Genomic DNA, 13,838 nt, shown 5'->3' with positions numbered 1-13,838 from the left:
GATGCTGTATATATTACACCCCAAAAAGCAGCTGGCATACCTCACCTGACAGCGTTGCTAAGAGGCTACCATGGTAGCCATGGTCTCAGTTCTGGAAGTAAACTGCTTAAGTCACTGCTTTGTAAGAGGATGGGCCATTTTATACACTGATAAGCAGACTTTAGCATGTTATGTGGTTTGTGGTTATTTTTTTTTTTGTCTGGTATCGTAGGCTATGAAAAGGCACAATTCCAAACTACCTGAATGTAGTCTATGGATCCTGCCTAATTTTCTATATCTTTTTGAAAGAAATAATATCCCCCCCCCCCGTTACTGTATTTAGGGCCCTAACTGGTAATGGGAATATTGCAACTGGCAACATGTGAGGTTAAGATTTAAATAAATATATGGGGGGAAATGTCTCACTTCTTTGTGTCATTAGATGACTAGTTTAAGCCAAAAATGCGACAAAATGAATATCATTTATATTACATCCAGTATGTTTTGTGTTAGGATGGGTTACCTTAGATCAGGGGTGTCCAACCTGCGGCCCTCCAGCTGCTGCAGGACTACATCTCCCATAATGCTCTTTCAGCTAAGGGGCAGGTTGAGGAGTATGGGAGATGTAGTCCTGCAGCAGCTGGAGGGCTGCAGGTTGGACACCCCTGCATTAGATGCTGATCCTCAAGTTTTTTCTTGGGTGCATGCAGACCAGTTTGAATTTCAGAACCCTAAATCAAACTGCTTTTGCCAAGAAATTCAGCATTATGTATTGAAACTGGGTGATTGGTACAGGGTATATCATTCCACCTAAAAATGGCAAGATAGGGAGGGATTTTTAACGTTCTTGTGGTAGGAATAAAGTTATCCCAAACCTAAGATATGGCCTTGGATCAGATAAGGCTTGATGTCTCTTAACAAGTGATAGAAGCCCCGCTGGAAGTGGCGGGTATCATTTGAGGTTGTCTACGGACATCGCACAGACGTTCATTGGCTGCCCCCGCTAGACACCAGGGAGTCTGGAGCGTGGGGGGCAGAGTGGGTATCAGGGGGTATAAGGTATATCTGAGGGGGCAGAGTGGCAAATAAAAGGAAATAAAAACAAGAAACGCATTTTTCTCAATCATAGTTTTAATTAAACATGAAAAAATAGTTTACATGTGAATTAATATTTACCAGTAAAACTTTTAGGTATTACAACCTAGTTTGAGAAATATTGTGTTTGGGTTCTTGTGCCTTTAAAATATAGCTTGTATTATTATGTAATAGTAATATAAGAAGGCGATTAGAGAAATGCCATTGTGATAAAGATAAGTGTTGTGTGCACAATGACACATGTTAATGTAAATTTTATGTTTTTTATTATGCTGTTTGCAACACCCAGTTTGTTCATTAAATTATTTCAAATAAACGACAACATTTGCATATTGTTTTTTTTTTTTTAAATCCGATTAATTGAAAAAATAATCGGCCAACTGATCGATTATGAAAATAATCTTAAATTGCAACCCTAATTATGTGTCTCATGTATGAAGTTATCTAAAGAGCAGTCAATCTGCCTAGCTAAAGAATGGTTTGAGAAATATGGCAAGTAAGCCTTTTGGGGTTTTTTAACCATAATGCATGCAAAGCTGCTTTAAGGATAATAAAAACGTAATTTTCCTTTATTTTAGTGACTGGTTTTATCAACACATTGACTCCGAAGTTCTATGTTGCACTCACAGGCACATCATCACTCATATCTGGATTAATACTGGTATGTATTCTGTGTTTATCTCCTATTAACCATTGACAGAATAGAACAGTCTTCAATAATCTAATCACAACTGAACGGGTAACAATGATCTCTTTAGGATTTCACTGACCTGAACTTGGTCTAAATAACTAACCAAATTTGGGAAAACTCAACAGAACATGAAACCCTTGGCCAAGATGTGCCAAGGTATCAGTTGAGCGTGGTCTTGCTCTGGGCGACTTGACCGAATTGGCTGTAATTGGGCAACTTTCCTAACTAATGTGAACCTGACTGACTATGGTCTGAGACGCCTATCTTTTTGATAGAGCTTGAATGCAGCAACATAACTGAATAGGATACTCACAGTGACCAACAATAGCAATTTGACTTGTAAATAGTCACGTTGCTGTTTGAAGTGGTGTCGTTGAGTGCCGGCAAGTGATTTTCGGTGAAGTCTGCCAAGTTACCCAGTTGTAACAATAGACTTTCCAGGGTGGCTCAATGGAAAGTAGATTGAAAGCTACATAGAAACTTGGACAGGAATTGGTTTCCCTAGAGTTAAGCTGCCATTAGTCAGTGGGGAATCTTGATAACTGTGAACAACTCTATTGTCCAACACAACAAAATAAATAATAAGTCAATGTATGTACAGTCACAGGTATTAAAAGAGTAGACATTAAGATGTGTGTGCTTGCTGATAAGCCTAAAAAAAGGAAACACCATTAAATATTTAGAATTTCTAGGCTGTTCCAGTGGTTGAGTTGACCAGAGATTGACCTCAGACTTATTCAATGGAGGGAATGGAATAGAACACACACATGCACACACAAATATATCTGATCACAGCACACTCTATCACTGGGCAGCAGGGAGCACAATTCCTTGCTCCTTAGACCTTTCAGAACACTGACAGTGGAGTTGTTGCAAAGTGCCTAGGTCCGCTATGACTCGGGACACAGTCACAACTGGGTTGCATTGCTTAATGGAATGGTGAAGTCTAGAGTCATCTGCTACGAAACGGGAGCGTTTACCATGGATCCGTCGGGCTGTGGGTGGTCTATGCAGGGGCAAAAATGTATCAGTATGCAATGCCAAACCAGTTATTTGTCCAAATTACAAAGGCTATCTGCTACCACACTTGAGATGAGAAGAAAATGTTCAAGCTTAAGTGTCCAGTCTAAAGGGATATTGGTAATGAGACCTCACCCAACCAACCCTTCAACAAATAACTGTTGTACCATCAATACACATTTCTTAAAATATTGTAAATCATTTATCTTGGTTACGTCCACAAGCACACAGTATTGGCCTCAAAAGAATTAAATTGTAACTCACTTGCCCACTCCTCAATGATGTATAAATTGAACAAAACCCTTTTTCCTTCTCTCCCTCAGTCACAGTAATGCGCATTCACACACGCTCACTCAGTGAGCTGCCTCCTCCGTGGTGCTTTGTTCGGATGATAAGTTAAATCTATGGGAGAACGTTTTGCGCATTCTCACATGGGTCTCACTAAACTCACCACCCTGTCCCTACCCAGATTTCTGACTGGTGGTGAGTGTTAAACACATCTCCTGCATGACAAATTGCATTTGCAATATGGACCACACTGAAATTTCCAGGGTCATCTATGCTATCAAATGCATTGAATTAAAGATGCAACTCTTTATTAGGTACACCTTGCTAGCACTGGGTTGAACCCCCTTTTGCCTTCAGAACTGCCTTTATTCTTCGTGGCGTACTTTCTACAACGTGCTAGAAACATTCCTCAGAGATTTTGGTCCATATGCTTTAAGGTTCGACATGTTGGGCGTTCAGAGATGGTATTCTGCATACCTTGGTTGTAACGGGTGGGTATTTGAGTTACTGTTGCCTTTCTGTCATCTCAAACCAGTCTGCCCATTTTCCTCTGGCATCAACAAGGCATTTTCATCCACACAACTTCCGCTCACTGGATATTTTCTCTTTTTCGGACCATTCTCTGTAAACCCTAGATGGTTGTGCTTGAAAATCCCAGTAGATCAGCACTTTCTAAATTACTCAGACCAGCCTGTCTGGCACCAGCAACCATGCCACGTTCAAAGTCAGTTAAATCCCTCATTCTGATGCTTGGTTTGAACTTTGGCAAGTTGTCTTGACCATGTCTACATGCCAAAATTCATTGAGTTGCTGCCATGTGATTGGCTGATTAGCTATTTGTGGTAACAAGCAACTGAACGGGTGTACCTAATAAAGTGGCCAGTGAGTGTATGTGTATATATGAGGATGCATCAACATGAAAATTCTGGACCGAAACCAAAAATTCAGGATTTACTTGGCCGAAACTGAAAATTCCCCCCCCCCAAAAAAACCCACACTTTTATTAAAAGTAAGTAACACACCAAAATTGGACAAAACAATGCAATAACAATATTAATATATATATATATATATATATATATATAATTAACACTAATCACACTCCTATCATGCTCAGGCATACCCAGATTCCAGCATGTACTGACTGATTTAGTACGATAGGAGTGTTAACAATCATATATATATTAATATTGTTATTTAATTTTTCTTTCCAATTTTGGTGTGTTACTTTTAATAAGTATGGTTATTGGACAAAAAATTGGACAAAAAAAACCCAACAACAATATTATATATAATTATTAGGGCTGCAACAACTAATCGATAAAATCGATAATAATCGATAATGAAAATCGTTGCCAACGAATTTCATTATCAATTAGTTGAATCGATTTTTATCGATTATAAAATGAGGGTTTTTTCAGAGCAAACGCTCTGAAAAATACCCCTCATTATACAAAAAAACCCCAACAACAATATTATATATAATTATTAGGGCTGCAACAACTAATCGATAAAATCGATAATAATCGATAATGAAAATCGTTGCCAACAAATTTCATTATCGATTAGTTGAATCGATTTTTATCGATTATAAAATGAGGGTTTTTTCAGAGCAAACGCTCTGAAAAATACCCCTCTTTATATAAACCGTTTCAGTGACTCACAGCAGCAGCTCCTACTTACCAGCCCCTCCCTGTAATCACTGTGACAACTGGCCCCGCCCCCTTCCTTCTCCCAGAAGGCCAGAACCACATGGCTGTGACACTCATCTAACTGTAAGTATAACATTAATATTTGGGCTGCTGAAAGTTAGGGGAGGTGGGGTTTAATTTAGGGGCAGTTAGGGTTAATGGGGTGTTTAGGGTTAATTTAGGGGAAGTTATGGTTAATGGGGTGTTTAGGGGCAGCTATGGTTAATGGGGTGTTTAGGGTTAATTTAGGGGCAGCTATGGTTAATGGGGTGTTTAGGGTTAATTTAGGGGCAGCTATGGTTAATGGGGTGTTTAGGGTTAATATAGGAGCAGCTGTGGTTAATGGGGTGTTTGGGGTTAATTTGAGGCAGTTGTGGTTAATGGGGTGTTTAGGGTTAATTTAGGGGCTGTTGTGGTTGATGGGGGTCTTTAGGGTTAATTTAGGGGATGCTGTGGTTAATGGGGTGTTTAGGGTTAATTTAGGGTAGTTGTGTTTGATGGGGTATTTAGAGTTAATTTAGGGGTAGTTATGGTTAATGTGGTGTAAAGTGTTAATTTAATGATGAGGACTGAGGGTTAATTTAATAAAGTTAACTTAAGGCGCAGTTAGAGGTAAAGGGGGGCAGACTAAGGGGAATCTAAATCCTGGGGGCAGTGAAGATTAACCCAGTACTTATTTATAAAAGTATGGTGTCAGTGTGATGCGAACAGGTCTGTGACTCTGAGGGGACTATGAGATATCTGCGGGTATAAGGCATATCTGGGGAGGATGGAGTGACATATCTGGGGGTATAAGGCATATACGATATATAAGGCATATGTGGGGAGGGCAGCGTGGCATGTCTGGGAGGCAGTGTGGCATGTCTGGGGAGGATGGAGTGGTGTATCAGGGGGTATAAGGCGTATCAGGCACAGTGGCATATGTGGGGGTAGAGTGGAGTGGAATATGTGAGAGGCAGCATGGAGTGGCATATGTGGGAGGCAGCGTGGCATATGTGGGAGGCAGCGTGGCATATGTGGGAGGCAGTGTGGAGTGGCACATGTGGGAGGCAGCGTGGCACATGTGGGAGGCAGCGTGGCATATGTGGGAGGCAGCGTGGAGTGGTATATGTGAGAGGCATCGTGGCATATGTGGGAGGCAGCGTGGCATGTCTGGGAGGCAGCGTGTAAGGCACTTACCTGGCAGACGCGGGGAAGTTCCTCTCCGTCCTCCCGGCAGAAACGCCGGCATCATTCCCTGCTACATGAAGCAGCCGCTCGCACGCGCGGCTACTTCAGGAATATTTATGCGGCTGACCGCCGCCTGGATTCCGCTGCGTCGCTATGGCGACGGTGGACGCGGTTACGTCAGGGACGCCGGGGAACGCCTCCCCGGGCTATTTAAACTTCCCAAACCTATCCACCGGTGCTCAGTTGTACTGGTGCTTCCGTACCTATTGAGCCCCTCGTATTTTTACCTGTATCTTGTTCTATTGCTGGTATCCTGACCCTGGTCTGCTCAACGGCTATCGTGAACTTCTGGAATCCTGACCCTGGCTATTCTTACGACTTTGGGTATCTCTGGCATCCTGACCCCGGTCCGCTAAACGGTTATTGTGTATCTCTGGCATCCTGACCTCGGCTTTCTATTTCGGCTCCTGTGTATTTCCGGTATCCTGACCCTGGCTTTCCTAACGACTCTGAGAACCTCCGGTATCCTGACCCTGGTCTGCTTAACGGTGCTGTCCTGATCACCCGTGCTTACAGTAACACCGCCAAGTGCCCTGTTATCCACCTCAGGCCCCTTGTGCGTGTCCTGTACTGAGCAAGCGTGTTCCTTTCCTGCATCCCGGATTCCTTCTGGTAAGACGATCCTTACACAGCGTGGCAAGCCTGGGCTCAAATGTGCATGTGGGAGGCAGCGTGGAGTGGAATATGTGGGAGGCAGCGTGGCATATGTGGGAGGCAGCGTGGAGTGGCATATGTGGGAGGCAGCGTGGAGTGGTATATGTGGTAGGCAGGGTGGAGTGGAATATGTGGGAGGCAGAGTGGAGTGGCACATGTGGGAGGCAGCGTGGCACATGTGGGAGGCAGCGTGGCATATGTGGGAGGCAGCGTGGAGTGGAATATGTGGGAGGCAGCGTGGAGTGGCATATGTGGGAGGCAGCGTGGAGTGGTATATGTGGTAGGCAGGGTGGAGTGGAATATGTGGGAGGCAGAGTGGAGTGGCACATGTGGGAGGCAGCGTGGAGTGGCACATGTGGGAGGCAGCGTGGCATATGTGGGAGGCAGCGTGGAGTGGTATATGTGAGAGGCATCGTGGCATATGTGGGAGGCAGCGTGGAGTGGCATGTCTGGGAGGCAGCGTGGCATGTCTGGGAGGCAGCGTGTAAGGCACTTACCTGGCAGACGCGGGGAAGTTCCTCTCCGTCCTCCCGGCAGAAACGCCGGCATCATTCCCTGCTACATGAAGCAGCCGCTCGCACGCGCGGCTACTTCAGGAATATTTATGCGGCTGACCGCCGCCTGGATTCCGCTGCGTCGCTATGGCGACGGTGGACGCGGTTACGTCAGGGACGCCGGGGAACGCCTCCCCGGGCTATTTAAACTTCCCAAACCTATCCACCGGTGCTCAGTTGTACTGGTGCTTCCGTACCTATTGAGCCCCTCGTATTTTTACCTGTATCTTGTTCTATTGCTGGTATCCTGACCCTGGTCTGCTCAACGGCTATCGTGAACTTCTGGAATCCTGACCCTGGCTATTCTTACGACTTTGGGTATCTCTGGCATCCTGACCCCGGTCCGCTAAACGGTTATTGTGTATCTCTGGCATCCTGACCTCGGCTTTCTATTTCGGCTCCTGTGTATTTCCGGTATCCTGACCCTGGCTTTCCTAACGACTCTGAGAACCTCCGGTATCCTGACCCTGGTCTGCTTAACGGTGCTGTCCTGATCACCCGTGCTTACAGTAACACCGCCAAGTGCCCTGTTATCCACCTCAGGCCCCTTGTGCGTGTCCTGTACTGAGCAAGCGTGTTCCTTTCCTGCATCCCGGATTCCTTCTGGTAAGACGATCCTTACACAGCGTGGCAAGCCTGGGCTCAAATGTGCATGTGGGAGGCAGCGTGGCATATGTGGGAGGCAGCGTGGAGTGGAATATGTGGGAGGCAGCGTGGCATATGTGGGAGGCAGCGTGGAGTGGCATATGTGGGAGGCAGCGTGGAGTGGTATATGTGGTAGGCAGGGTGGAGTGGAATATGTGGGAGGCAGAGTGGAGTGGCACATGTGGGAGGCAGCGTGGCATGTGTGGGAGGCAGCGTGGAGTGGCACATGTGGGAGGCAGCGTGGCACATGTGGGAGGCAGCGTGGCATATGTGGGAGGCAGCGTGGAGTGGTATATGTGAGAGGCATCGTGGCATATGTGGGAGGCAGCGTGGCATGTCTGGGAGGCAGCGTGGCATGTCTGGGAGGCAGCGTGGCAAGCCTGGGCTCAAATGTGCATGTGGGAGGCAGCGTGGCATATGTGGGAGGCAGCGTGGAGTGGAATATGTGGGAGGCAGCGTGGAGTGGCATATGTGGTAGGCAGCGTGGAGTGGCATATGTGGGAGGCAGCGTGGAGTGGCATATGTGGGAGGCAGCGTGGAGTGGCATGTCTGGGAGGCAGCGTGGAGTGGCATGTCTGGGAGGCAGCGTGGCATGTCTGGGAGGCAGCGTGGCAAGCCTGTGCTCAAATGTGCATAAATTGGGGGGGCTGGTTGGGAAATAAAGACAAGAAATGCATTTTATCAGTTTTTTTTATTCTGCGTTTGTATTTAACATCATTTGTTTATAAAATTATTTTAAATAAATGAAAAATGTACATTCATTTTTTTATCCGATTAATCGATTAATCGAAAAAATAATCGGCCGATTAATCGAAAAAATAATCGTTAGTTGCAGCCCTAATAATTATATATATATATATATATAACAGCAATCGCACTCCTATCATGCCCAGGCAGCCAGTACATGCTACAACCTGGGCATGATAGGAGTGTGATTACAGGCTCCCTATGCCATGCTACCCACCACACACTTACACATCCATGCTATCACACACACACACACACACTCATTCACAAACATTAATTCACTCATTCATTCACAGATACTTATTCATTCCCTTAATCACGCATACGTTTTTCAAAAACGTGTCCATTTTTAGTCTATTCCTACAATGAATTTGCTTTGTGGAATACATTTTTAGAAAGTAAGTGACCTTTTAGGCTTCAGTTACATAACATTGTGGGTGTTTTGTCCTGATTTGTTGGCTTTTTACTGTTTTAATACTTTATTAAAAAGTATTTGTTTACATTTGCTTCAAAGTACTATTATACTATTATAAAATAAAAGTTGCAAAACACCATAAAAAACTAGTACAGCCTGTATGGTCTTTCCTTTTCATATAGAAACAAACTTACCGTATTTGCTCGATTATAAGACAACCCTCAAAAATTGTAATATTAATTTAGGAAAAAAAGAAACACTGAGTATAAGACTACCCTATAGGAAAAATGTTTTACTAGTAAATATTAATTTACATGTAAACTATTTCTTCATATTTAATAAAAACTATGATTGAGAAAAAAGATTTTTTTGTTTTTGTTTCCTTTTATTTGCCAACCAGTTATGCACATCTGCCCCAGGCTTGACAACCTGCCCCCCAGATATGCATTATATGCCACTCTCCCCCCCAGAAATTCCTTATACCTCCCTATGTGCCTTTGCCTCCCTGAAATGCCTTTTAACCCCCTATATGTCGATCTGCCTACATAAATGCCTTTTAACCCCCCATATGCCACTCTGCCCCCCCCCCCCGACTTACCAATATTTCCCCAGACTTGTCCCCTGTGTGCTTCAGACTCCCTGGTGTCTAGTGGGGGCAGCTGGTGGACGTTTGCACGTAGGCAACGCCGGCTGCCAGAGAGGAGGATCCAGGTCCCCTGCAGAGCTGCGGGGGATCCTCCTCTCTGGCACCCGGTGAACATCTGCGCGATGCACGGTGAACATCTGCAGACAACGGCACTTCCACTGGGGCTTCTATGATGGAGCATCAGAAGTTCATGTCACGCCGGCACTTTGTCATAGAAGCCCCCAGAGGAAGTGCTGGCAGCAGCAGAGGCTGCCAGAGAGGAGGATCCAGGTCCCCTGCAGCACAGCGGGGGATCTGGATCTTAGTCTTGTAGTCAGACCTCTATTTTAGGTCTGATTATACGACAACCTCGCATATAAGACGAGGGGTATTTTTCAGAGCATTTGCAAATACTCCCAGAATACTTTTTTGGGGATTGTAAGATTGCAAGAGTAGGGCCCTCTCCTCCTTCCATACCAGTATGTCTTATTCACAAAAGAGAGCGTTTCAGGTCCTTGACTTTAATATTCATTTTGAAGAGGCATTGCTGTCTGGTTTCTCCAGCAAGAAGGCCAAGCCTGTCCAGTATTATACGTAATTCAATGGGTTAGGAAATCTCACTGGTTTAACTAGATCATATTGCAGCAGAATCTCACTGAGGTTGGAGCTGAAACACACTCCCTTTTAGTGAATAGAGACATATGATGATAATACATGACTGCAATGTTTAACCCAGTTAATAAAGGACAATGCTGTCTTCCGATTCCTCCCCTAGAGGGAGTCCTTTCACTATAGTTCTGTAGCTCACGTATCCCGATGAAAAGCTTGTTGGTTGGCTTTTGATCTGTATAGTAATCTTTTATTGCATATCCACTCAATGTGTTCAGCTAATGTATTTATATTTACTGCGTGATTTGGATGGGCATCATGCGCCAATGTATGAATGGTGCATTATGGGTATAAATACATACCAGATTACACCTCCTGAAGCGGAGACAGATTTATCCAAAAAACAATACAATTATTTTTATTATATAGCAATATACCTGCTTCTGTATAGCCTTAATATCAGAATTTTATTTGTTTAAATTGTAGAAGATTAATTTAATATCCTTGTTCTTTCCTAAAATAGCATTAGTTGTACAGTGCAAGATTTATTATTACACCGTTCTATGATTTGGTCTCGGTGAAAGTACAAAGGGTACAGTAGGGGCTGTGTATAAAGCTGTCTCAAATGTCAAAATATCAAAAAATGATGGCATCTTGAGATTACAACAGTTTATGATGCAAATCGAGACATATTTGACATGTTTGTGACAAGTGGTAGTATAGCTTCTGTTTACAAAAAGGCATTGTCCCTGCTGTGTTTTTTTTTGTCGTCATCACTATGCAAACCCCCCCCATATTTTGGTATTCATTCCATATTTAATACTTAAGATCCATTGTACTAAGTATACAGTGTAGTGTTTCAGACTTTGTGCCAGGGTGGTTTTGTATGGTACATATAGCATTTCAACTGTACTGTTTTCACGGTTACCTACCCCACTGTCCACTTTTGTGGATAGGGGATGATCGTGGACCAGTTGGTGGAGATTCTTGGACGATTCCCCTTAACGGCCCAGGGCTGTTGTGGTACAGACCTCCATTGCAGCTCTCGCATGTCCACCTCACAACACTCTACAGTCGAGTGCTGTGAGATGGCTGTTCAGGTACAGCAGGTCGGTGATCACACTGATGGATCACCCACTTGCCGTGCAAGATATGCTCCTTCGCACCTCCTCACACCCTCACAAAGGTATCGCAGTTTTGACTCCCGTAATGTTATGGGCATGATATAGTTGGTTAGTGTTGGACATTTAATTGCTACCAGAAAAAATACTTGTGTAAGATTTCTCTAAAACACATTGTGACAAAACATCTTAGCTGGTGGTAAATAGTCACTTTTAGGGATCTTAAGCACAGTCCTCTAGAGCAGCAAGGCTCAGGAACACTAAATTTGGCAAACTGTGCATTTTTATTTACAAACATCCCCAAAATAAAGCCTAGCTCTCAAGTGAGCGCTCTCTTGGCTGGCCCAGACTGACCAGCCTAAACACCCTCTAAAGTCAGGCTCCCTAACTTTAGTCAGGCTCTGGAAAACCTTCCCCAGATGAAGCGCACAGGTAATCCCAGGGACCTTCTTCAAGGCCTCTTCTTGCTGTGGGTACGGAGGGGTACTTCCTCTCCGCTCAACAGGGTGTCTGGTTGTGAAGCCTAAGAGAGTTTAGATGTCCACTTCCGGCACCTGAGGCAGGCTTCATGAGAATCCCAGACTTGATCATGCAGGCATCCAAGCTGTGGCAGCAACTGGAGTTGAAGCACTGGCCCACCCTGCTCTCCAAATGCTCCACCCAGGGACCCATACACATAATTGCATCCTGTCTGTGCACAAAATACACACAAAAACAGGCGTAATTATATTCTATTGATACTGGCTAAATGTAAGAAAGATTCAGCCACCCTCTAATCCTTACAGGACCTAGATATAGTATTTAGCCTTTGAGTTTCAGATCCATCATCCCCTTTACATTGTAAACATAATGATGTAGTATAGCCTTCATTGTAAAAGGCAGCAGTTTTGGCCACATAGGATTTAAATAGTTTGACACTGATCACTGCACAGGCCCATGGATAACATAGAAACTTCCAAGAACATGGGAGCCATCGTTGTCTTACCACACTATGCCTCTTTCCGGGTTAAATTGTGCCTGTCTGGCTTGGTGTTTGTTAACCCTTTTCTCAGAATTAAGAGGTGGTATGTATCCAGCTAAAAGAAGTGCACATAATATCCCACCCGCTTAATATAATAAGAAAGAAGTATGCAATTACTGGACTATTCATGTGCAGCCAAGTTTTCAGTCCTAGACAGTAGGCCGTCTGAATGTAGAAAAGCACCCATTGATTCTTGAAATATTGGTTCCATACTGGTGGAGCAAGAAATCACAGGGGATTTCTCAAATATTTTTCGTTAGTATCACCCTGCTAATAACCCTTAGGGATTATTTATGTGAATCAATGCTTTTATTTAGGACAGAAGGACATTTTGTGACTTTTTCCATTCTAATTTTGCTGCCCCCTCCCCAGGTCGTATTTCAAGCCGCACATACTCTGTTCTAATTGCCAGGACGTGACATCACATTCAGGGACACCTGGCATGAGAAGAGAGTGCGATGTTGGGTGTACCCGCAAGCCACAGACCTATGTAGTGCAAAAGGGCCGGTTACAAGCAATCTCACCAACCATCCTTTTTAGTAGGTGGCTCTCAGATAGGGTCTCTGGATCTGTTGCCTAAGCCTAGCCCAGAATACACTACTATATTTTCCTTTACAGAAGCTAGACAATAACAATTAGCTTATTACCAACACGGCAGAGGTAAATCAATGCATATTTTTTATCTGCAAATACAAATAACTTTAATTTATACAGTTAGGTACATTAAATAAACACTGTCAGGTATAGCTTAATATTAATGGTCTTGCTGGTGCCGCACTGGTTTGATTAATATTTTGTCACTCTATGGATGTACTATTGCATCCTCTAAAACATGGTATAGATGACCAAGTATGTAATAATACGTCCTGTGCTTTTTGCATGAGGGGAGTTGTTTCCCCACCTGTACATGGGAGATCAGGCTGTTAGACAGCCTGGAGTTTCTCCAATAAGCAGGAGCTAGCATCACCCATGGTGCCCTGCTTACTGATCACTCTGACCATCAGCAATGGGGATCAAAGTGAAAAGAGGGTAAAAAAAATAATAAAATTAAACATTATTAAAAAAATTTGCTCCAGTGACGTCACTCTAACATCATAAAGGGGCACCACCCAAGACAGGTCCCTGAGGTAATTAACAACCTGAAAGGGATTTCCAGAAAAAAAAATGTAAAAACTAAAAATATTAATTAATAATTTGTGTTCCCAAGTCTCCTAGACTTTTTTTTTCTTTTCCCTGCAGGTTTTCGAATGGTGCTACTTTAAGAAGTACGGGACATCCTTCATTGAGCAGGTGTCTGTAAACCATTTGCGACCATTGATGGGTGGAATCGAACCTGGAGCATCTGCTGGGAGTTTTTTCCCAAACCCTGGAGAGAATGACACCAGCAGGCAAAGCTTGTCAGGTGACGGATTTCCCAACACATGTGGCTAATGGGTGGATCTGTGGCTAATTA

The 13,838-nt window shown here is 43.9% G+C and overlaps 1 protein-coding gene across 1 annotated transcript in view; it reads left to right on the top strand.

Moving 5' to 3' along the window:
* Positions 1-13,838, top strand: part of LOC149298353 (suppressor of tumorigenicity 7 protein homolog) — a 71,821-nt gene that overhangs the window by 520 nt on the left and 57,463 nt on the right. Inside the window, exons 2-3 of the mRNA XM_089487504.1 lie at positions 1,653-1,735; positions 13,625-13,787. Coding sequence (XP_089343630.1) covers positions 1,653-1,735; positions 13,625-13,787 — 246 coding nt within the window. The remainder of the gene's footprint in view (positions 1-1,652; positions 1,736-13,624; positions 13,788-13,838) is intronic.

The sequence above is a fragment of the Sceloporus occidentalis genome, unplaced genomic scaffold (genome assembly GCF_023333645.1).
Source record: "Sceloporus occidentalis isolate IW3139 unplaced genomic scaffold, rSceOcc1.0.p SCAF_33, whole genome shotgun sequence".
NCBI lineage: Eukaryota > Metazoa > Chordata > Lepidosauria > Squamata > Phrynosomatidae > Sceloporus > Sceloporus occidentalis.
The sequence above is the reverse complement of the archived record's forward strand: the minus strand, read 5'-3'. Positions and strand labels throughout refer to the sequence as shown.